This window comes from Thermobia domestica, chromosome 18 (genome assembly GCF_964235325.1).
Source record: "Thermobia domestica chromosome 18, izTheDome1.hap1.1, whole genome shotgun sequence".
In the NCBI taxonomy this organism is placed as follows: domain Eukaryota; kingdom Metazoa; phylum Arthropoda; class Insecta; order Zygentoma; family Lepismatidae; genus Thermobia; species Thermobia domestica.
The window spans coordinates 116083-142348 of record NC_137471.1 but is presented as its reverse complement, the minus strand read 5'-3'; the positions used below and the strand labels follow the sequence as shown (position 1 = coordinate 142348).

The following is a 26266-nucleotide window of genomic DNA, read 5'->3' as shown; positions in this document are numbered from 1 at the left end:
TTGGTCATCAACTAGTACAAGTTCCAAAATAATGACCATCGAGGTCAAAGGTCAAAACTCGAAAATGGATCCACATATTGAGGTGCTGTTTCCAAATTTAGTAACTGGTCATCAGGTACCACAAGTTCCAAAATTAGTGGTGATTGAGGTCAAAGGTCAACATACTTAAAACCTAATATCTCGAAAACGGAGCCACATACTCAGGTGCTGTTTCCACATTGAGTAATAGGTCATCAGGTACCACAAGTTCCAAAATAGTGGCCATGGAGGTCAAAGGTCAACATACTTAAAACCAAATAACTCTTAAATGGATCCACATATCGAGGAGCTGTTTTCACATTTAGCAATTGGTCATCAAAAAAGTACTGACCATCAAGGTCAAAAATTAAAACTCGAAAACAGAGCCACATTTAGCAATAGGTCATCAGGTACTACATGTCCCAAAATTAGTGGTCATCGAGGTCAAAGGCCAAAATACTTAAAACCAAATAACTCTTAAATGGATCCACATATTGAGATGCTGTTTCCAAATCTAGTAACTGGTCATCAACTACTACAAGTTCCAAAATAGTGGCCATCGAGGTCAAAGGTCACAGTACTTAAAACCTAATTACTCGAAAATGGATCCACGTATCGAGATGCTGTTTCCACATTTAGCAATTGGTCATCAGGTACTACAAGTTCCAAAATAATGACCATCGAGGTCAAAGGTCAACATACTTAAAACCTAATATCTCGAAAACGAAGCAACATATTGAGGTGCTGTTTCCAAATCTAGTAACTGGTCATCAACTACTACAAGTTCCAAAATTAGTCGCCATCGAGGTCAAAGGCCAACATACTTAAAACCTAATAACACGAAAACTGAGCCACATATTGAGATGCTGTTTCCACATTTAGTAATTGGTCATCAGGTACTACAAGTTCCAAAATAATGATCGTCGAGGTCAAAGGTCAACATACTTAAAACCTAATAACACGAAAACTGAGCCACATATTGAGATGCTGTTTCCACATTTAGTAATTGGTCATCAACTAGTACAAGTTCCAAAATAATGACCATCGAGGTCAAAGGTCAAAACTCGAAAATGGATCCACATGTTGAGGTGCTGTTTCCAAATCTAGTAACTGGTCATCAGGTACCACAAGTTCCAAAATTAGTGGTGATTGAGGTCAAAGGTCAACATACTTAAAACCTAATATCTCGAAAACGGAGCCACATACTCAGGTGCTGTTTCCACATTGAGTAATAGGTCATCATGTACCACAAGTTCCAAAATAGTGGCCATCGAGTAAACGGAGCAACGGATAAATTTTGTACAAAGCAGAAAAAGTGAAGGAGGAATAAATTTGAGTGGCCTATTCAATTTTGTACCAAGGAGAAATGTCATTTTAACTAGCTGAGAACTATATGTCTTCTTGTACTAATTAAACAAACGAAGGAATATTGTACCAATGAGAAATGTCATTTTTTCTAGGCCATGTTCTAATATTTAAACAAAACGAAGGGGTGAATTTGAGTGACCTATTCAATTTTGCACCAACGAGAAATAATTGCGTATTTTAAACAAACAATCGGATAAATTTAACCGGCTCAGAAGTTCAATACTATTTTGTACTCTTGAGTGAGCTTTCCAATTTTGTAGCAAGAAGGACCATTTTTTTAAAACTAACTCAGAATTTCATTTCATTTTTGTAATACTCAGTTTTGTACGAACTAGAAACATTTGATTGGATTATTTCCTTATGTACCAACTGGAAAAAGTGAAGGGCCATTATTCAAATAAACGAAGGAATAGCAGAAAAAAAAGAAGTGAAGTATGAATAAAATTTAGGTGGACTATTTTCTTTTGTACCAACTGGAAAAGAGAAGAAGAGCTACTTTAACTATCTCATTATGTACTGTTTAAAGAAACGAAAATTGACTCAGAATTTATGTAAGAATAATTTCGATGTTCTACTTTTCATACCAACGAGAAAAAAATGAACTAGCTGAATATTTAAATATACGAAAGAATAAATTTAAGTGACTTATTCAATTTTGTACCAATGAGAAATGGCATTTTTAACTGGTTCAGAATTTTACTATTCAAATAAACAATGGAATATTGTACCATTTTGGAGTATTCAAATTTGTGTCAACTTCAACAAACAAAAGGAAAAAGCAAAAAAGGATCATTTTAACTAGTCTAATAAACGAAGGCATAAATATGAGTGAGCTATTTAATTTTGTAGCTGAGTATTTTAACGAAAGAACAAAATTGTACTAACCAGAAAAAACCGAAGAAGACACACTTTAACTAACTGAGAATTTCTGTACCTTTTTGTACTATTTAAACAAACGATGGAATAAATTTGAGTGGCCTGTTTTTTTTGTACTAACCAGAAAAAGCGAAGAAGGTCCAATTTAGCTAACAGTGTACTATTTAAACAAACGAAGGTCTCTTGAGTGAGATTTCCAATTTTGTAGCAAGGACTATTTCCTAACTAACTCAGAATTTCATTTTATTTTGTAATACTCAAATTTGGATGGAGTGTTTAGTTTTGTTCGAACCAGAAAAAATTGATTGGATTATTTTCTTAGGTACCAACTGGAAAAGTGTAGGGCCATTATTCAAATAAGCGAAGGAATACCAGAAAAAAAAATAAGTGAAGAATGAATAAAATTCAGGTGGATTATTTTCTTTTGTACCAACTGGAAAAGAGAAGAAGAGCTACATTAACTAGCTCATTATGTACTGTTTAAACAAACGAAAATTGACCATTATGTAACTTTTGAAATACTGAAATATTCTATTTTTGTATCAATCAGAAAAACCCGAAGAAGGATAATTTTAACAAGTTGATAATTTCGATGTTCTACTTTTTATACCAACGAGAAAAAAAATGAACTAGCTGAATATACGAAAGAATAAATTTAAGTGACCTATTCAATTTTGTACCCATGAGAAATGGCTCAGCAAAAGGCGAAGAAGGACTATTTTAAACAATGGAGTATTTAGTTTTGCACCATTTTGGAGTATTCAAATAAACAAAGGAATTATAATTTATGTCAACTCTAAAATCAATTAAACGAAGTAATGCATTTGAAAAACCGAAGTTGAGTATTTTATAGCATTTTGTATTATTTCAACAAACAAAGGAATAAGCAAAAAAAAAGGATCATTTTATATCATTTTAAACTAGTCTAATAAACGAAGGCATAAATATGAGTGAGCTATTTAATTTTGTAGCTGAGTATTTTAACGAAAGAACAAAATTGTACTAACCAGAAAAAACCGAAGAAGACCCATTTTAACTAACTGAGAATTTCTGTACCTTTTGTACTATTTAAACAAACGATGGGATAAATTTGAGTGACCTGTTTTTTGTACTAACCAGGAAAATCGAAGAAGGTACCTTTGTACTAGCCCAATGAACGAAAGAGCAAATTTGGGTGTTCTATTTCTTTTTTTACCAACGAGAACCATTTTTAACTGGCTTAGAATTTTATACCTTTTTGAAAAATTTGTATCAAATCGAAAAAAGCAAGGAAATACCATTTTTAAATAGCTCAGCATGTTATAACTTTTTGTGTTTTTGGTCTACCCAATTTCTTGACCATATTGTACTATTTAAACAAACAAAGGAATAAATTGGTGTGACCTATTCACTTTTGTTACAAGCAGAAAAAGGAAAGAATAAATTTCGGTGACCTAATCAGTTTTGTACCAAGCAGAAAAAAGCGAAGAAAGTAAAATTTAAATAGCTCAGTATTTATAACGAAGGAATAAATTTGGGTGTTCTACAGAAGAAAACGGGGAAGGGCCATTTTATTTAATTTTGTAGTACTCAAAATATACAAAGATATAAATTTGTGTGACCCATTCAGTTTTGTACTAAGCAGAAAATATGTTGGTTTTTGTGCTCTACAAATAAACAGAGGAAAAGCAAAGAGAGACCTTTTTATGTGTCTTTTGTAACGAAGAAACAATCCTGCTGCGAGTAGATCAATATGGCATTATTGCGACTTTCATTTTCGAATACATACGGATTAAGCCACTATGGCAAAAAATCCATATTGGAGTATACCTTTTATACAACAAAACAAGCTTCTTAGCCCCACTCCAGAAATTAGAAAACAAATTCTTTCTTCTACGGTCTTCGGCAGCAAGATTCGATTCTCTCGATCTTCTGCTTTATCCGGCAACTTTACTTGGAAATTATCCACATCTAGTAAAAGAAAACGAATAGATAATTTTGAGACAGTTCCATATGGGTAAATACAGTATTAGTAGAAACGAAAGTTTTTAATTAAGTAGAGATAAGGAGAGAGTGAAAAAAATGGAAAATTAAATTTTAAATCATTATTATTATTATTTTAGAGGTCAAAAGGAGGAATAAATGAATTTGAGTGGCATATGTACGGAATTTAGTTTTGTACCGAAAAAAAAATTTGAATGGAATATTTTATTTTGTACCAGCTGGGAATTTAGTGTTGTACCATTCTATCAATTTAAGTATTTTGTACTATTTAGTACCACCGAGAAGGTGTAGAATATTTAGTTTTGTTGGCTTCTTTATTTTGTATTAACGACTAAAACCTTTAACACATACTTGGTTGTGTGCATTACAATGGCCGAAGTTTTTCATTTCCCTGTGGTACAACGTAATGGTCATCCCGCTTATTCTAGGTCTACAGTTAGATATTTTCGATTGGATAATGGTATACAGCCATGTTTTGTTGAGCACAATGCCCACTATAACGATGTGGTAGACAATTATTTGATGGATAGATATTTGTTTAATAGTCGCTATAAAAAATGGTATATGATAGAATTTGTTAAGCATTTATCGCATGTAGATATTAAGATAGACTTTTTGTCGTTGGTTACTCGTTTAACTGCACACAGTTCTCTTTTCCAATCAGCTACCTTTTTTGCCATGAAAACTAAGGGTAATAGTTATACTGTGACAGCTTTCTTTCGCTATGGGGGAACGCAGGACACTTTGGATGAGTTATTAAAGTTTTGGAATCATGTGTGCGAGTTCAGGCCAAGTATCCAGATTGCAGATTTACTTGGTTGCTTTACACGATGTGGTAAAACTGGCCTTTTTGCGGTATCTCCTGATACCTATCTGTTGGACCTCGCGGTATTTGGAAACTTGGTGAAAAAAGAATAACAAATGGTTTTTCTCACAATAAAGCTATACATACAGAATAATCCATTATGACAAAAAAAATTCTACTTTCTCCTTATGCTTAGTTGGAGTAGACTTCGATACTGCACTTATAATAGTCTGTAATAGTGCAGTTTATTTTTCGAATGAGAGTAGGTTTTAAAGGTGTATTGTAGTCTACTAGCAATAATGATTTCTCAGATTTAAGGCTAAATTAAATGGGCAAGAGGTGTACAGTATTTGGAAGATATAATTAAGAAGTACTAGGATGTGCCAATAGAAAAATTTCAGAACATCTACAAACATGCCTATTAACACTATTTGTAATAACGATGATTCCGTGGGTGTAGATTGTCTTAGATAGAATACAGGTAATTCTTCCATTAAAATTTACAACTATATAAATTATTTTCTTCATTGTTCAGACAAGCGTTTACAGGGTATTGCGAGATGGGAAGCAATTATCTTTAACCACTATACTGATGAGTGGATCCAATTTTACACATCAAAGAATATTTACAGATGCTTATTGGAGTTGCCGGATAAAGCAGAAGATCGAGAGAATCGAATCTTGCTGCCGAAGACCGTAGAAGAAAGAATTTGTTTTCTAATTTCTGGAGTGGGGCTAAGAAGCTTGTTTTGTTGTATAAAAGGTATACTCCAATATGGATTTTTTGCCATAGTGGCTTAATCCGTATGTATTCGAAAATGAAAGTCGCAATAATGCCATATTGATCTACTCGCAGCAGGATTGTTTCTTCGTTACAAAAGACACATAAAAAGGTCTCTCTTTGCTTTTCCTCTGTTTATTTGTAGAGCACAAAAACCAACATATTTTCTGCTTAGTACAAAACTGAATGGGTCACACAAATTTATATCTTTGTATATTTTGAGTACTACAAAATTAAATAAAATGGCCCTTCCCCGTTTTCTTCTGTAGAACACCCAAATTTATTCCTTCGTTATAAATACTGAGCTATTTAAATTTTACTTTCTTCGCTTTTTTCTGCTTAGTACAAAACTGATTAGGTCACCGAAATTTATTCTTTCCTTTTTCTGCTTGTAACAAAAGTGAATAGGTCACACCAATTTATTCCTTTGTTTGTTTAAATAGTACAATATGGTCAAGAAATTGGGTAGACCAAAAACACAAAAAGTTATAACATGCTGAGCTATTTAAAAATGGTATTTCCTTGCTTTTTTCGATTTGATACAAATTTTTCAAAAAGGTATAAAATTCTAAGCCAGTTAAAAATGGTTCTCGTTGGTAAAAAAAGAAATAGAACACCCAAATTTGCTCTTTCGTTCATTGGGCTAGTACAAAGGTACCTTCTTCGATTTTCCTGGTTAGTACAAAAAACAGGTCACTCAAATTTATCCCATCGTTTGTTTAAATAGTACAAAAGGTACAGAAATTCTCAGTTAGTTAAAATGGGTCTTCTTCGGTTTTTTCTGGTTAGTACAATTTTGTTCTTTCGTTAAAATACTCAGCTACAAAATTAAATAGCTCACTCATATTTATGCCTTCGTTTATTAGACTAGTTTAAAATGATATAAAATGATCCTTTTTTTTTTGCTTATTCCTTTGTTTGTTGAAATAATACAAAATGCTATAAAATACTCAACTTCGGTTTTTCAAATGCATTACTTCGTTTAATTGATTTTAGAGTTGACATAAATTATAATTCCTTTGTTTATTTGAATACTCCAAAATGGTGCAAAACTAAATACTCCATTGTTTAAAATAGTCCTTCTTCGCCTTTTGCTGAGCCATTTCTCATGGGTACAAAATTGAATAGGTCACTTAAATTTATTCTTTCGTATATTCAGCTAGTTCATTTTTTTTCTCGTTGGTATAAAAAGTAGAACATCGAAATTATCAACTTGTTAAAATTATCCTTCTTCGGGTTTTTCTGATTGATACAAAAATAGAATATTTCAGTATTTCAAAAGTTACATAATGGTCAATTTTCGTTTGTTTAAACAGTACATAATGAGCTAGTTAATGTAGCTCTTCTTCTCTTTTCCAGTTGGTACAAAAGAAAATAATCCACCTGAATTTTATTCATTCTTCACTTATTTTTTTTTTCTGGTATTCCTTCGCTTATTTGAATAATGGCCCTACACTTTTCCAGTTGGTACCTAAGAAAATAATCCAATCAAATTTTTCTGGTTCGAACAAAACTAAACACTCCATCCAAATTTGAGTATTACAAAATAAAATGAAATTCTGAGTTAGTTAGGAAATAGTCCTTGCTACAAAATTGGAAATCTCACTCAAGAGACCTTCGTTTGTTTAAATAGTACACTGTTAGCTAAATTGGACCTTCTTCGCTTTTTCTGGTTAGTACAAAAAAAACAGGCCACTCAAATTTATTCCATCGTTTGTTTAAATAGTACAAAAAGGTACAGAAATTCTCAGTTAGTTAAAGTGTGTCTTCTTCGGTTTTTTCTGGTTAGTACAATTTTGTTCTTTCGTTAAAATACTCAGCTACAAAATTAAATAGCTCACTCATATTTATGCCTTCGTTTATTAGACTAGTTAAAATGATCCTTTTTTGCTTTTTCCTTTTGTTTGTTGAAGTTGACACAAATTTGAATACTCCAAAATGGTACAATATTCCATTGTTTATTTGAGTAGTAAAATTCTGAACCAGTTAAAAATGCCATTTCTCATTGGTACAAAATTGAATAGGTCACTTAAATTTATTCTTTCGTATATTTAAATATTCAGCTAGTTCATTTTTTTCTCGTTGGTATAAAAAGTAGAACATCGAAATTATTCTTACATAAATTCTGAGTCAATTTTCGTCTCTTTAAACAGTACATAATGAGCTAGTTAAAGTAGCTCTTCTTCTCTTTTCCAGTTGGTACAAAAGAAAATAGTCCACCTAAATTTTATTCATACTTCACTTCTTTTTTTTCTGCTATTCCTTCGTTTATTTGAATAATGGCCCTTCACTTTTTCCAGTTGGTACATAAGGAAATAATCCAATCAAATGTTTCTAGTTCGTACAAAACTGAGTATTACAAAAATGAAATGAAATTCTGAGTTAGTTTAAAAAAAATGGTCCTTCTTGCTACAAAATTGGAAAGCTCACTCAAGAGTACAAAATAGTATTGAACTTCTGAGCCGGTTAAATTTATCCGATTGTTTGTTTAAAATACGCAATTATTTCCCGTTGGTGCAAAATTGAATAGGTCACTCAAATTCACCCCTTCGTTTTGTTTAAATATTAGAACATGGCCTAGTAAAAATGACATTTCTCATTGGTACAATATTCCTTCGTTTGTTTAATTAGTACAAGAAGACATATAGTTCTCAGCTAGTTAAAATGACATTTCTCCTTGGTACAAAATTGAATAGGCCACTCAAATTTATTCCTCCTTCACTTTTTCTGCTTTGTACAAAATTTATCCGTTGCTCCGTTTACTCGATGGCCACTATTTTGGAACTTGTGGTACATGATGACCTATTACTCAATGTGGAAACAGCACCTGAGTATGTGGCTCCGTTTTCGAGATATTAGGTTTTAATTATGTTGACCTTTGACCTCAATCACCACTAATTTTGGAACTTGTGGTACCTGATGACCAGTTACTAGATTTGGAAACAGCACCTCAATATGTGGATCCATTTTCGAGTTTTGACCTTTGACCTCGATGGTCATTATTTTGGAACTTGTACTAGTTGATGACCAATTACTAAATGTGGAAACAGCATCTCAATATGTGGCTCAGTTTTCGTGTTATTAGGTTTTAAGTATGTTGACCTTTGACCTCGACGATCATTATTTTGGAACTTGTAGTACCTGATGACCAATTACTAAATGTGGAAACAGCATCTCAATATGTGGCTCAGTTTTCGTGTTATTAGGTTTTAAGTATGTTGACCTTTGACCTCGATGGCGACTAATTTTGGAACTTGTAGTAGTTGATGACCAGTTACTAGATTTGGAAACAGCACCTCAATATGTTGCTTCGTTTTCGAGATATTAGGTTTTAAGTATGTTGACCTTTGACCTCGATGGTCATTATTTTGGAACTTGTAGTACCTGATGACCAATTGCTAAATGTGGAAACAGCATCTCGATACGTGGATCCATTTTCGAGTAATTAGGTTTTAAGTACTGTGACCTTTGACCTCGATGGCCACTATTTTGGAACTTGTAGTAGTTGATGACCAGTTACTAGATTTGGAAACAGCATCTCAATATGTGGATCCATTTAAGAGTTATTTGGTTTTAAGTATTTTGGCCTTTGACCTCGATGACCACTAATTATGGGACATGTAGTACCTGATGACCTATTGCTAAATGTGGCTCTGTTTTCGAGTTTTAATTTTTTGATCTTGATGGTCAGTACTTTTTTGATGACCAATTGCTAAATGTGGAAACAGCTCCTCGATATGTGGATCCATTTAAGAGTTATTTGGTTTTAAGTATGTTGACCTTTGACCTCGATGGCCACTATTTTGGAACTTGTGGTACCTGATGACCTATTACTCAATGTGGAAACAGCACCTGAGTATGTGGCTCCGTTTTCGAGATATTAGGTTTTAAGTATGTTGACCTTTGACCTCAATCACCACTAATTTTGGAACTTGTGGTACCTGATGACCAGTTACTAGATTTGGAAACAGCACCTCAATATGTGAATCCATTTTTGAGTTTTGACCTTTGACCTCGATGGTCATTATTTTGGAACTTGTACTAGTTGATGACCAATTACTAAATGTGGAAACAGCACCTCGATATGCTGTTTTGTTTTTGAGTTTGACCTTTGTTCACGATGGTCAGTAGTTTGGGGACATGCTTGTGTCATTTCTGCTATGTTAAAATGTTCAAATAGGGGTTGAAAAAGTAATCATAAAAGGGAACGAGTACACCCCCTAAAAAGTGCTCATAAAAGGGAACGAATCTTATGTATTATCTTCTCTGCTATGTAATTTCAATTAGGGGTGGAAAAAATGGTCATCAAAGAGAATGAATGAATACACCCTCTAAAATGATTATATGTAGACCGTGGGTATTCGATTGTAATCTTTGCTCGTTATGTTAAAATAAGGGTTGGAATGAGTTACGTATTCTTATGTCATTTCTGTTATGTTAAAATAGGGGTTGAAAAAGGTAACGAGTTCACCCCTAAAATGGAGGCCTGCTATGTTATGTAGTCTTCTGCTCTTATAGTGCTATGTGTTATCTGCTCTTCTATGTGTTATCTGCTATGTTCAGAATAGGGGTTGGAAAAGGGAACGAGTACACCCTTGCTATGTTATGTGTTCGTAATCTTATATGTTATCTGCTATGCTGTGTGTTACGTAGTGTTATGTGTTATCTTCTCTTTTATGTGTTCGTAATCTTATGTGTTATCTCCTATGTTAAAATAGGGGTTGAAAAATATGCTCATAAAAGGGAATGAGTTCACCCCCTAAAATGGAGGTCGTAAAAGAGAACGAGTACACCCTTGTTATGTTACGTAGTCTGATGTTCTGTTATGTGTTCGTAGGGGTTGGGAAAATATGCTCATAAAAGGGAACGAGTTCACCCCTTAAAATGTGCTCGTAAAAGAGAACGAGTACATCCCCTAAAAAGTGCTCATAAAAGGGAACAAATTCACCCCTAAAATGGAGGTCGTAAAAGACCGTGGGTTAACGGTTCACGATGCTCGATTTCTCGTATCCTCCCTGTGTCTTCCGGCATAGTGTGTCAGGCGGCACTGGGAAATTCGTTGTCTGCTTCAGGCGGGACCGAGAAAGTGGGTACAGGGTCAGTGGCGCAGAAGCCTTATGGCGCAGACGCCTTACATTCTTACTACTTATATCAATCATTTCTCTGTGAAACAAGTGTAGTTCGTTAGAAAAGTCTACCAATGTTAGTCAAGTTTCTAATTTTTTTGGAGGTCCTGACCTGGTGGATTCTCCTTATGGCTGCACCCCTGAGCATTGCTAACTAGTCCCAAATTCAATGTGGCGTTCCCCATCATACAGTCTTATGTGGAAATTATCAAGAGTATAAAATATACTTATTTTATAAAAGAAATATGTATATACTAAAATACTATTCACAGAGAGGGGGTGGAGGTGGATTCTACATATTGACTTATTAATATTTGGTTCACAAATTACTGTACAAGAAGCCTTCATTATCTATATAAGCTTAGAATTTACTTCTAATGCGGGTCTACTTTCATTTGTTTTCTGCTTTACTACATATTTTCTTTCTTATTTTGTAATTCTGCAATCACATTTTTTTTAAAATTGTCATTATATTGATTTGCTTCAGTATAAGTACTGTAATTTAAAAATATGAATGCATAAAAACAAATTCAATTTGTTAATTGGTAGAGAAATAAAATTCAGAAATCTTATTCAACGCGAAAAAGCTTCTTCTTCACTGGAAACCGTGCTGTGTTGCAGAAGCACTGCAACGACCAGATCCTTTAACTTCTGAGATGGGGGAAAGGAGACTTAACATTTGCTCCAATTGCCGCGCTGAAGGAATCTGGTCGTTGTATGCTTGCTGCAACGCAATATAAATTAGAGACTCTGTGACTGATTATTTTTCGCTTTTTAAAACGGATTAACGGAACGGACAGTTACAGAAGTAAAAAATTTGTTATTTAAAGTATATATCGGAGTATTAGAAAGTATTTTTTGTGTTCTTTATTACCATTGCTGATAATATTTTTTCTTGAAATATTTTGGTCGTTGCGCAACGCTGCAACACTAATATTAGGCGCTACTGGCTTTTGGTGATACTGAACACATACATAACAATGTAACAAATTCACAACAATATAAGGTAACTCAATGTGGTGGTCTCTCGAAAATTAAAATACTCAACAACTTTTTAACAACTATCCACGTTTTTTTCAACAAAAATTAGAAATCACCTTATTTTTTATGATATGATTAGAGATGCAAAAAAGCCGGCTTTTTTGAATCGATGGTTTTCTTCACATAAAAAGCCGGCTTTTTTGGAAAAAAAACGAGAATTTTGGAAATTTTGGCTTTTTTCATTTTAATGATTTTTCTATCTAAATAGCTTTCTTATAGTATATTCTATAGTTAGATGAAAATTCCATGACCTGAATGCGATATTTCGCTCTGAAATTCACCATCAAGATGGATGGAGCACATGTTTTACGAATTAAAGCTAACATGAAGAATGTAGTATTTGAGGGCAATTTTAGAGGCTATTTAACTTCATTTTAACTTTTGAGTTATCGACCTTTTTTTCTTCTCTAGTCTGACATCCGTGTTTCATTTCTAAGAGCTTTTAGTATTCTAGCTTCTAGCGCAAAAGTTAAACTTGCCCGTTTTTCTATTTATCCGTCAAAGCGTACGTTTTTCAATATATCCGTCAAACCGTACTTCCACATTTCTGTTATATTGTAGCTGTGAAGTGATTTAGCAATAATTTTCCGGACACAACCTTGAATACCAATTTATACAAATAATCAGTAGCGGATTTAGAAAAGTACTGTAGGAGGGGTTTTTCTGATTGTTTCGTTTCCTAAAAAGTCCTAATTTTATTTGGGAAGTGCTTGAAGTTTATGAGTACAGGCATAACTAATATTTCGTTTCGTTTATATGTTTAGCAATAATCTTCCGGATACAACCTTAAAAATCATTTTATACTGAGAATCAGTGGCGGATTTAGAAAAGTATTTTGGGAAGGGTTTTTCTTACTAATGTTTAGTTTTTCTAAACATTCGTAATTTTTATTTGGCGGGAGCTTAAAGTTTATGAGTAAAGGCATAACTAATAGATATTTCGTTTGTTGCAGACATTCCGTAACTTTGGGGAACGGGCTTCAGTCCGAAAGACCGCGCCCCCCCCTAACCTTCGCAAAACCGTCACTGCTGGTAATTAGTAATAATAACGATTTAAAAACAATAACAAAGGAAGTCGGCCAACTCACAGTACACGCACTATTTCTACATTCACAGATGGAATGAAGAAAAGCTTTGTCAGAATGGTTGAATCCCGGACTTCCCGATAGAAGTGCAAAAGCTAATCACTCAGTCATGTTTGTTGTGCAGTTGTATTTAGCTTAACTTAAATATATTTCGTAGTCCTTTTTTTTGGGGGGGGGGGAGGAGTTTGGTATGTTGAATCCCTCTTGTAAAAAATTCAGAAAACATGAGGATTGGGTAAACCGTGATGGTGGTTATATAAAACTTAACTGTAGAATTTCAAGAATATACAGAACCAAAAGCTCTAGATGTGCAGCCTTTAAGTGTATCATATAAATCTAAGTATTTCTTTTATGTTTTATTTTAATTTTATTTTGTTTCAAAAAGAGGGTATGGAATATTTTGAAGTAAAAATACTACATACTATTTTGCTAGTTATTTGTGTATTCTTTTAAAAGAAGTGTTTACTTTTAGGGTTGGCTGGTTTACACCAACTTTCTTTTAATAACTGATTTAAACCAAAAAATAAAAAGAATGAAAAATGCGAATCGTGTGAACTTCATGGTGACGTTTCCAGATATTAAACCACCTGCAATAGTTTTATTTCCATTTCACCTTTTAATCAAGGTGTCCCATGTCCCATGTTTAATCAAGGTGTCCCATGTCCCATGTTCAATGTTCGAACCACAACCCTTCTTTCATGCGTAAACCAAGTAGCGGTTCGGATGTCAGTTTAAGCGAAAGTCTTCTCCTTGATAACCTCGGTATTTCGTAAGAATGTTAAGCCTAAACATATAAAACAAACAAATTGTATATTTCTGCATGCCTAAATGCCTGTTGCTTTATAAAGAAGCCAAGATTGTTTATGTATATTGATAGAAATTGGCAAAATTTATCGATTGCCTACGTAGCTTCCAACATTAGCTTGGATTGGACTATCAATGATATCTACATACTAAATTTGTAATTTAATACCTCAGTTTTAGCGTACTGATTATGATACGTTGACCTTTAAATTTTACATGAAAAGCAATAACAGGATTTTCCCGTTATTGTCTTACATTTCAAGTAATGACGGGATTTTCCCGATGGCTAGGGCGGGAGATTCTGAATTTAAGAAATTTATTGACCGGACTTCTTTAAGCTTATGGGAGTTCTTCCGGCATAACCCCGCTGTTACATAATAACACCAAGGCGAAATAAACTTATTTCTGTGAATATGTAATATAAATACATAAAGCAAAAAATCTAAATCAAAAAAGCCTGGTTTAAACCAAAGAAGCCTTGTTTAAACATCCCCCAAAAAACGTGTTTTTGGCATTTTCAAAAACAACCATGGTTCTTGCCAACTCTGCTTACTTTTGTATATAGGAGGTTAAAAAATTCTTATTATATACATTGGTTAATCCTGTGGAATTCATAATGTAAATATGTTGAAGAAAAATTGTTTGAAAAATCTTTTCGAAATTCATAGTTTATTTTCGAGATTTTATATTATTATCAGCATCAACCACTAATTAAATGATTTTTTGTGTTATAGAGAAGCGAAACAAAGTCTGTTTTATCAATTTAAAGCAGAATTTTGAAAAAAGCCCAACATTTCCCAAGCAAAAAAGCGAAGCAGAAAAAACCGAGTTTTTTTCCAAAAAAGCCGTTTTTTTTTTCGAGCCCTTGCATCTCTAGATATGATCCAAAACTAAGGAAGTTATGAAGTTTTCAAAATTTCAAACGGAAATGATCCAAAATTAAGGAAGTTATGAGTTTTAAAATTTTCAACGGCCTCCATTTTGGAACAATATGACGGATCGGATTTGATATTTGTAATATGAATGAACTGGCCAAATTTGGTTTTAATCAATTTGCTTCAATTTAATCAATTTGTTACTATATCCACTATATACAAGAAAGGGATTTTATTATTATAGAAATAGATGGATATCGTGAGATCTCCGCAATAGGTATATTAAAAATCCTACACAAGCTTATTATAGACAAGAAATTATAAGGAGTTCGCTGCCAAGAGGATGTGATAAAATGGGGGTCGTGATAGAAATTAGATTGAGAACTACTGATTTAATTTAAGTAGTACCAAATTTATACATAATTCGTTTCGAAAACGCGTAAGGGATATTTAACTAAACTTAAAGAAGTCAGTAAAATGACATAATTGAAGTTTCAGATTATTTCAAAGATAATTAAAAGAACTTTTTTGAAAATTAATTGACCTTACACACACAACTCACTAGTTTAAAATGTTACAAGCAATAGAAACAGTATGGTGTACTATGAAAGTGTTCCGAAACTTTACAGTACAACCCTGTTATGCAACCATAATATGCTTTAAAAATGTGTGATTGCCTATGAGCATGTTATTTTGCCGTAATTAAGCATTCATAATCTAACTTCAAATATTATCATCAGATTCTAAAGAATTTTATAGGGGACCATCGAGAATGTTTAATCCTTCAAACGAACAAACAAAAAAATCAAAATTTGTGCACCTATATCGAAGTTATGCGTAAAGATATCCAGAACATATACAGTATATAAAATGGCTGAATTGAAAACCTCATTCTTTTTTTTTTTTTTTTAACTCGGTTGAAAACAGAAAGATTATTCCCCACTTAATAGACTAAAAATAAAAGTGGCATTGGTGTACAACATCGTTAATGTATTTTTCTTTATTTTTACCTAGTGGGCATGAGTTTGGATTAATTTTAGGGTGACTATAGGAATTTTCGGTGTTGATTTATCATTCTTGAATTAAGAGTAACGAACTCCATTCTAGAATGCTAGAAACAACGACGAAGGAAGATAAAGATATACTAACTACATCTTTCAAGCGAATGCAACATGGCTGCTGTAACTCTTTGTATTCTATTACTAGGAAATTAAATTAGTACTTATCTACGAAATGTTTTAACAATGAATTTACAAAGTAACAGAAAACTATACTTACAAGAGTTTGAAGTAGACTACAGCGTGAAGAGTTAGTAGATGCGTTCTGTATGTTAGATAAAGTTTTAAGAGACTGTTTTACCTGATCCTTCAACCTGACTTTGAAAACAATTCCTTCCGACACAGCAACGCAACAAGTAACTAATTCTAACAGCACAAGGAGTTTAAGAGCCATAGCATACTGTAAAAAGTAAACAAAATTTACAATATACGTATTTAGTTTGTAATAAACAAAATAGTTTTAATATACAGTTATTAAAAATAATAATGTTATTTTAAAAGTAGTTCACAGGATTCCAAGACAATATGATACGTAATCAAATGCAGTTGAGTTCGTTCCTCTAGTTGCTGCCTTAATTTAGATTTTGGAGGAAATGCTATTCTGGCAATACTGTAATATATATCGATGGTAACAATGAAAATTCTTCCGGTTCATATTTTCTGTTGTAGAATAACATTATCTATGATTGTGGTAAGTTGCATTTCATTATCTCCTTTCACTTATGAATAAACAAGCAAAAGAAAAATGGTAAATTTTGTATTATTTTTAGTATTTCAGACTCTTAATTCACCCCGTTCCCTGGAGTTTAGTGTTGCAGACTCAACCAAATATCTTTTTAAAATTAAAAAAAGTAGTGGCTATTTGTATTTTATGAATTTTGGTTTTGGAAAAAATACCATAAATTCCTTACAAGATATAAACTATTCGTGTTTTCTTAACTTTAATATTGAAATACTATATGAAAAATTCCTTACAAAATACAAGCACTGTAGTTTGAAATTATGAATAACGTGTCTACTTACTACTATCAGAAGTCGCGGAGATGATGTCAATGTCCACCAATACCCAATCAAACCAGTTACAACAACAGTACCTCCTATAGTTATAAACAACTGTGACGGGACAAATTCAAAGATATTGATGCTTGATAAGAAATAAGTTCCTGTAAGTCCAAGTGAAAATCCCAGTACCTGTAAAAAAAAATATATAAAAAATGTTACTAAAATGGAGTTAACACTACTCACCCCAATTGATATCGTTACGCAAAGAACTCTTCCTTTATTCGCGCACACACTTTTGATAGCGAGCCTGTTTCCTATGGACGTGATTCTCGTTTCTGTTTCGCATTGTTGTGACGTAGATCAGATGCAATACTACCACGATCATTTAGCACACGGTTGGTGGGTGTTTTCTGCACAACAGCACCGAGCATGTTTTATCTTTAAATACAGAACAACGCTATCTAGCGCAAACTGTTTCTAAACCGATTCTAGTTTTCGATGCGTACGAAGACGAATGAGGAATGTAATGTAAATTTAATCCCAAGAATTATATTACTAGCTTCTACTTATAACAGACCCAAAGCGCATTACTACAGGATCAGCGAGAATTAACTCCTCATTGAAAATTGTTTAAAACTTCTCTAATACTTGATCAATTTTCATGAAATAAAAAGCATAGTAAAATTGTTATGTATTGCTAAAATTCCACATAAGCACCATCATTATCCATCAGTTTTCGTAAACGATTAGAGGTGTTTGTGACAGATTTCTGCAGATAAGCCAGCATCTACTTGCAAGAACTTAGCGAATTCGCTCCTCCAATTCTTCAAGATTTTTTGGTTTTGTACGGTGAAGTTCCTCTTTCGTCCATTCCCAGAGGAAGAAGTCGCAGGACGTTAGGTCAGGACTTTCAGCTGGCCGTTCGAGGGGACTACGACATCCCAACCAGCGTCCTGGAAAATAGGTGTTGAGCCATACACGGATAGGAAGTGCGAAATGAGGCTGGACCCCATCTTGCATGAAGATGAGGTCATCGTAATTGTTCCACTTGGATACAATACCCTTAAGATAATCTCCAAGCATAGTAAGGTATCATTCTGCTTTCTTTGTGTTCCACATGATGTATGGACCCATAACTTTCGTGGTGTCGCACCACACTGTGACCTTCGGGCAATAATGACTTTTTTCAATTACCGCCCTTGGATCTTAAGCCTAATAACAACAATTGTGCTAGTTAACAAACTCCTCAACGTGAAACATGGTTTCCTCTGACCACAGAATATTACCGAAAAGATTGGATTAATCTTCATACCAAACAGGTATGATCTCTCCAAGCGATGATTACAGTATTCTAGAGATAATTTCTGGTATCAATGTGGTTTCCATGAAAATTAAACTCTTCTTTCAGAACAGTTTGGATTATGTGTTGGATTAAACCACTTTCGCGAGATGAATGTTTTGATGATTTCCGAAGACTTCGAGCAGACATTTTCTTCCGTCCTGGATATTAAGGGGTGATTGCGTCTTCTAATATCTGCTACAGAACCTGTGTCCATTTGCTTTGAATGCCAATTTATTACGATCCTTGACCTATCAAGGCACGAAGTTCTTTCATACTTCGCCACAATCTCTGTACTTGTATCACGGACTGCCTTATCGTACTGAATGCCAGCTGAGCCCGCTGACGCATGATTAGACGTTAGACCATGGTCTGCCAGTGACACCTGCAATGAAATAAATGAGATATCACATAATAAACTCTACTATTGTAAAGAACTCTACTATTGTATTTCATGAAAATTGGTTAAACATTAAATATTAATATCGATTAAATGTTGAATATTATAAACAACTTTTAATAAGGAGTTAATTCCCACTCACACTGTAAATCACAAAAATAATGAATTTTATATATATATATATATATATATATATATATATATATATATATATATATATATATATATATGCAAAAGTGGTATTTATTACAACCCATTTGATCAAATCATCATGCACCAAATGTTTGTTTGTTTGGCCAAATTTGTTTATTCAATTTAATTTGTTTGTTAAAAGCAGATATATTTGATTATTTTTTTGTTTCTTTCCAAAGAAAAAACACCTCAGCCAATCAGAACTCACAAAAATCAGATTAACAAATTATCATGTTGTTCCTTTATTCTTACCAAAATTTTTTGACCATATATTCTTTGTACATTTGGCAAATAGCTACATTTAAATAGAATGTATGTTAGCCTTAGCCAGAAAAAATAATGAAATGCGTTAACTTTCTTTGGACATCTGAAACTTGGCTTTACCCGCGTGTCTAGTTGATAGCGCGTGCGTCTTTGGTGCACACAGTCTCGGGTTCAATTTCCGGTGGGTGAATAATTCATTTTCATTAATCAGCAGTCTCCTTTATCCTAAAGGGCATATTCATAGCACGTTAAAAAAAATCAACGGAATTTGGTTTTACTTCAGATATACAAATGTAATTGGTTATGAACAGCATATACTGTAAGGTTGATCTTGGATGATGCAGTGATACCAACGTTGTCAACCTGAAAAGTTATAAGATTTCATCTCTAGGATCAAAATCAGAGTTGCCAACCTGAAAGAACAAATTTATCGAGTTTCCTCTTTAAAGATATCGTATATTACAAACATTATCGTATATTCGTTACGTAGATGATAATTGTAGAAATAAGTATAATACTGCTAGTAATAAATTTATTCAGTAATCTTTACTTTCGAACTCCAAATAGCTTTTCACTGTCCTCACCAATTTTTAAAAAATCCTTATTAACACTAGTCTGAACAACAATATTTCCACCCCCTCGTAAACGTCATCGAATTTAAAGAATGGATGCAGAGTTGTCACTTGTCAATTCTCAAATAATCATTGATTTATTTTGGCACTGTTAAAAACCTCTATGTGTGTGTTGTATAGTTACTTAATGCACATCTACAGTTTATTTGCACATTCAGAAACTGCAAAATAGTGTGTGTTCTAAAATTATTCACCTATTATTGCAAGAGTATTATCGTATATAGCATTAAGGTTTAAATTATCATATTCACCATAAATAATCGTATGGTTGGCACGCCTGGTCTGAATGTCCCGTTTTGTATTTAAATTTCTCACGTTACAAGATAATAATAATAATAAAAAATGAAAACGAAATTATTCTATCTTCGACGTATATACACAATAATTTATAAATAAATATTTCGTTAACTGAGAAAAATATATTTTGTTCTCAGAAATGCACTCTCTTAATCATGCCTCGCCAAGTGAACTTTGTGGTGGACAAACACCTGTGCGTGGGTTTTCTCGGGATTCTCCCGTTTCCTTCCACTTTCTTCATTCCACCATTTCATTCATTTCTCATAATCACCGTCTCCTTTAGCCTAACCGGCATAACCGTGGGATGTAAAACTCAAAGATTTCATTTCTTAATCACGCCTCTCGTACCGAGACTAATAATATATAAAACTTCATTCTCCTCACATTTTGTGTGGAAAGTTCTGGAAATTGATTCTTTCTTGTTTGATATTTTATTTTCCTTCCTTCGTTTATTTGTTCGTTATTTTTTCTTTATTTCATTCTTTAAACACCAGAGTACAAGTTTTGCTCCTTTGCTTGTAATTTTTGACTATCACACACTTCACAAACTACTTCCTCGGTAGCATGAACTTTCCTGATATATTTATATGTATGTATGTGTGTACCAGTTTTCTTGATATACTTTTGTAACTTTCAAACTAATAGCCAAAAGACGCTGTAATTTTGTACCTTGTAAATATCAGCAGCGGAATATTGTTTGACATAATCTGTGATATCACAAGGTTGTGTTGCCAACCCAACATAAAGTTTTGTTTTAAATGTTACTACGTAAAGTTATTAGATACTAGAATCAATTACCCTCTTCGCTGAGTTAAAATAAGGAAAATTAGTAATATGTTCCATTAGTCAGTCAGTTTTTACTATTTCTGAAGCGCTCTCATATCGATCATTTTTATATATATATCTCCCCAATCCCCCTCCCCAAGTTTGCGAGGGATGCATTTGGATTTAAATGGCATCGGAAGTGTCACTGTTCATCTCAGCGACCCCGAAAACTATGGATTGGACACTAATATCGGTCATTTTCGATCATTTTCATATATCTTCCTTCCTTCCCCTCCCCTGAGTTGCACCGTTAAAGGAAAGTGATAAAAAGTATCCTAGGCCCGAATCTCATTTATATTGAAAATTTGATTGATACCCGTCAGATGGTTCAAGATTTATTAATTCATGTACATAGTCACTTTCACTTTTATTTATATAGATTTTAAATATACTATACATGTTAAATGAAAACTTACAAAGTTACATTGATTATTACGTGTTGCAAACAAAAGAACGCTACAATATTACAAACATATATTTTGTACGCCTCTACAGGATTAGTAACGCAAGCGAGACGGACAGAGTAGTGTACTTCCAAAGTACTTTAGAACTGATATTATCATGATGATATGATGGACTTCGAATGAATAAGAACAGTTACAAGGGACTGAAAATTTGACTTTTATAATGCCATTCACAACAAACATTTAATATCTCCATTCGTTCTAAAGATACGGTAAACATTAATAAAGTTTGCAACACTGCTTAAAATTATGTAATTCAGAGAACTTATTGTAGTTGTGCTACCAAAAATATTGCTGTAACATTATGACAGCAAAATAAGTCACAATTTTTATAAATTTCCACAAATACGTTATTTTAATCAATATACCAAATTTTACCATTTACTTTATATCTGCGGAGTGATTTGATATATCAAATTGCTGTAAACAGCAGTATAGTTTTAATGTATTTGCAAAAACCATTTACGTAATTTGATGTGATACTTACTTCAGTAACTTTTTGAAATAAAGTTTCTATGAAAAGAGTCAACTTTTAAAAATTCCTTGTAACTTTGTTTCTACTGTCTAGAGATACGTCGTATTAACGTACTCATCGCATTCTATCACATAACCCTTCAAAACTTTTCTTTTTCAGTTTCGTCAAACTGCAAGGTCCTTAGTTTGCAAGAATACATATTCAATTAAATTTATTTTTTTATATAAACTTATAGATATGAGGAATAACCTTAGGTAAGAGTAACATGCGTCGTTTGTACAAAAGGAAGGCCTATATTTACTTAAAGGGGTCCAGCGATATTTTCGAAAAAATGAAAAGAATTCGCTTATTTCTGTTAATATTACGTTAATTTAGTTTAGATTAAGTTATGTTTGATTACTTCAGGTTAGGGCTAACTACTTGCATATTTGTATAGCCTACATATTCCCTTATGTACTGTTCTGGTAAGTACATATAGACTCTACAGCATTTTGCATTTCTCATTCCTACAACATGTATTACGATTCTATTCTTAAATGACACAGAAATCAACTATAATTCCCTTACTTCAACTTATTTCTCCTCTAAATATTCTATTTTTTTACTACTTCTGGATCCCTTCAACTAAACATACCCCAAAAGAAAATAATAATAATAATAATAATAATAATAATAATAATAATAATAATAATAATAATAATAATAATAATAATAATAATAATAATAACTCAAGTAAAACAAAGTAAAATTACCTATTTATGAGATTTATGTATTCCTCAATCATATAATAAGAATTTTATGATAGAAATGATTTTGACCTTTTCATATTTTCTTCGTATTTTATTTCAATAGATCTTATATTATGAAACTTAACACCACTATGTTATACATTTTTGATATATTGCTAATCGCTGATTGATTCTTATTTCAACTATTATGATTATGTACATTCTTAATTGTTATGAAAGTTGATGAGTGTTCTCTTAAATACAGAGATCAAGCGACAAGTGTGATACTTTAAATTTCATTTTACATGTAAGATTTAAAATATATAATTTGAATTGATATTATTTGAAAAAGTACAACTTTATGTTGAGTTGGCAACATTGTTAATCTGATTGTATTGCAGAGCATGTAAAAAAATCTTCCTATCCATATTTGCATGGTAGGAAATTTCAGCATTTTATATCTGTTACTTTACAAGATGCATCAAGTTAATTGGTGCATCGTATGTTTATATTTGAAATGGCCAAATCCGGATTCTTGGCGTGGATTTTTTACATATGAGAAATCAGATTTATATGTTGCCAATTTCGACGAATTTTTTTTTTCCGAAAACATTTGTCAGAAATTCCACGCTGTTAGAAATGAGACTTCGCTCACGGGTTGAGATCACTGGCATGACGGTCTGTGCACCCTCTATATTCACCAAATTCAAGTCTTCTTGGATATGGTTTGGAATCCCATTATAATAGTAAAACCATCCCTTGTAACCTTGCTAATGCATAAGGTCACAAAACATAAATACCTGAAGTTAAACTAATAGAATAAGAGTTTGTAAGGTATCAGGTTATATTTTTTAAAAAGGAAACACTATTTTAAGTTTTTGCCCTATTTAGGTACACATACTTACATTAATAAAATATTCATTTCTTTCATCAGTAAATTCACTCAGTCTTACTAAGTGTTTCTCACTGGAGGAGGGCTTACCAGTTGTTGGTATAAATACAACGTATGAATATATTCTATAAAAACGACGGTACGAAATGCACTAATAAACTTGTGCTAATAAGCCACTAAAATGCACGAATGCTATCTAACCGAGTCAGAACAGGAGCGCAGCAGAGTACGTCCGTAGGCAGCTGAAGTGTCATCGATGGTGGGTGTACACGTAAGCGACGATAGTTATATATATATATATATTTAAAAAAAACTTTATATCGCGTAAGAATACATGTATTACTTTTGGCACAAATTTGGATAAGAGTGCACTTTGAGCAGGACAGGTGATTTTGTCACAGGGTATGGCATTGAAGAAGAAATAAAATCAATGCTATTTATACGTAGTAAGAAAGGTTCGGTTAATTTAGATTAGGTACTGTTAAGTTAGGTTCGTAATAAGTTCCTATGAATGTTCTGCTCAAAGTGCACTTTTGCCTAAATTTCGGACACCTCTATGGTTACATATCGTCACTTTGCACAATGCCTTGAGTTCATAATGGCTTTATTGTGGTTTGCTGTGTGGTGCAGAGCATACGTTTTGCATTACATATTTCTCCTTATTATACGTGTTAGAGGTAAGATCCCGGTATAGTTTCATTAGTATTTATGCATTGGTATTGCGAAATGAAGTAGTATATTCCTTAGTCAAATCTTACAAATCTATGCATACCCAGTGGTGCCCCCCCCCCTTATGTCTATGACGCACCCCCCCCCAATTGTCTATCCGTAGGTGTTATTCCATGAAAAAATCTTCTTTTCGATTAATTTTACCCCCCCTCATCAAACATATTTATATAGATTTTAACCCCCCCCAAATATTTCAATGACGCAGTTTGCGTCATAGCCCCCCCTTGTGGGCACCCCTGGCATACCTAAAACAGGATAGCACCATTTATAGTAATGTTTTTGGTAGCTTCCATTAACTTCACCTGTGCCTAATACCGGTAATGTCATGACACCCGTGCCACATTTTTGCAAAAGGATGAAGAAATAATTAGTAAAAGCATTTATTTATTAAGTAATTAATTTTTGTGGTATCTTTAAACTCAAACTCCACATTTTTGTTACTTAATAGACTGTATTCAAAACACAAAACAAAAGTATATGAGAGAAAAGCACTTACTAATGATACTTACAACATAAACACAATTAAGTATCAACAAACAGTAATTATAAGCCATATTCAGTGGTATAATATCGAAATTTGATGAAATAAATGAAATCTTAAGTAATTTAGATAAATATTTAAATACTACACCATAATTTTGACATTTTCTAATTCAGATTTCCTTCTTTTCACTTCAACCTCAATTGAGGTTTCACATCATTTCCTTCTTTCTTTTTTCTTCACTATTAACAGTGCTTTTTAAAGTGCCTCCGACTTAAATGTAGTCTTAATAGGCTATAAGTGCTAAGTGTGTTAGGTAATCTGAATTAATTGTTTCTACTTAGGTTTCAATCTTCTTCAGGTGAAGAAATATTTCGGGTAACACATTTAGTCATCTTCTTCAGAATTTCTTGCTCAATACCGGGTTGTCTTGTTAATAAACATTTAATATAACAAGTTTTTTTTTTTTTTTTTTATATATTCCTTCTTATAACTAGACGAATTTTTTTATAAGTTTATACCATTAAGGAGAATGAATTGTATCATGCTTCAATTGCTTTCCCATTATAAGTTGCCATGATATATTTGTAAGAAAATGGACTCATTCCAAGATAACGATTTAATTTTTGAAAGACAAGTCTTTGGTTTTGTAAATAGCTACATTCAAATAATAGGTGATTATGGGTGCCTATAGTGATAAGTATCCTTTTTCCTAATTTGAAATAATTTAGCTGGAGTAATAGTGTACCTAAAAGAATTCTATAATATGTAATTATTTCTTTTCTTGACCAATGATTTATAAATTCTCTGGGTATATGGGAATGATTTTCGAGTGTTTCGTAGTAGGAATGTCCAGGAAGGAATTTGTTATTTTGTTGTCATCGTGATATTGCCATTGAAAAATGTCTCTCTATGATATAGTAATAACTTCGAAAAGGAATTTTTATATAATATGGTTTCCCATTTTTACTTGCAGACTTTGCAGCGTTATCAATAAGGTCCCCATATTCTAAGCCAATATGAGAACACATAAAATAAAACTGTATGATGTAATTCTTATCATGGAGTATTCGAAAGAGATGTTTTATGTTTAAAATTGTCCAAGTAACTTTTGCATTCCAGTGAATATTTTGCAATGTTTGGAGAACACTGAGGGAATCGGTACAAATGCATGAAACAAATATGTTATACTTTTTGATATGCAATAAGGTCTGCAAAAGCTTCTGCTTCGAAGATCGATAATGATGATGCTTATTTATATTTCAGAGTTAATATTTTGGATGGAATAAATATTGCGGCTCTCATTGAAGAATCTGGATATTTGGATGCGTCTGAATAAATCAAAATAGTGTCTAAACGTAATTTTTGAATTTGTTCTGCCCAAATGTTTTTATATAGTTTAGTACGTCATACTGAAATATCTATTTGGATGTAATTTGGAATATTGGCTTTAATATTTACTAGATTGCCAGATAAAGCAAGGAAGAAGTGGTACCTTATGAATGAAAGGCTTTAATTATTTTAGAGCACTATATGCTAGATAGATCCACAGACGATTATTGAAACATGGTATCTTTTTTTTAATTAAATAAGTTTTCTTTATATTGTATCTTATTAATTATTAATAAAGAAATACGACTAAATTTTGATAAAATGAATCTTACTGCCGACAACAATAAGATGACTTGACTTCTTCTGTGAGGAAATGATTTTAAGTGATATTTTCT

At 32.7% G+C, this 26266-nt stretch overlaps 1 protein-coding gene across 1 annotated transcript in view; it reads right to left on the bottom strand.

Moving 5' to 3' along the window:
• The window catches only part of LOC145674770 (uncharacterized), a 41970-nt gene extending 17186 nt beyond the window's left edge, over window positions 1-24784 (bottom strand). The window contains exons 1-3 of the mRNA XM_081744962.1: window positions 24568-24784; window positions 16843-17010; window positions 16040-16219 (exon numbers count right to left, since the gene is read on the bottom strand). Of these exons, the coding sequence (XP_081601088.1) occupies window positions 16040-16219; window positions 16843-17010; window positions 24568-24612 (393 nt within the window). The 5' untranslated portion in view covers window positions 24613-24784. The remainder of the gene's footprint in view (window positions 1-16039; window positions 16220-16842; window positions 17011-24567) is intronic.
• Window positions 24785-26266: the final 1482 nt, after the last annotated feature.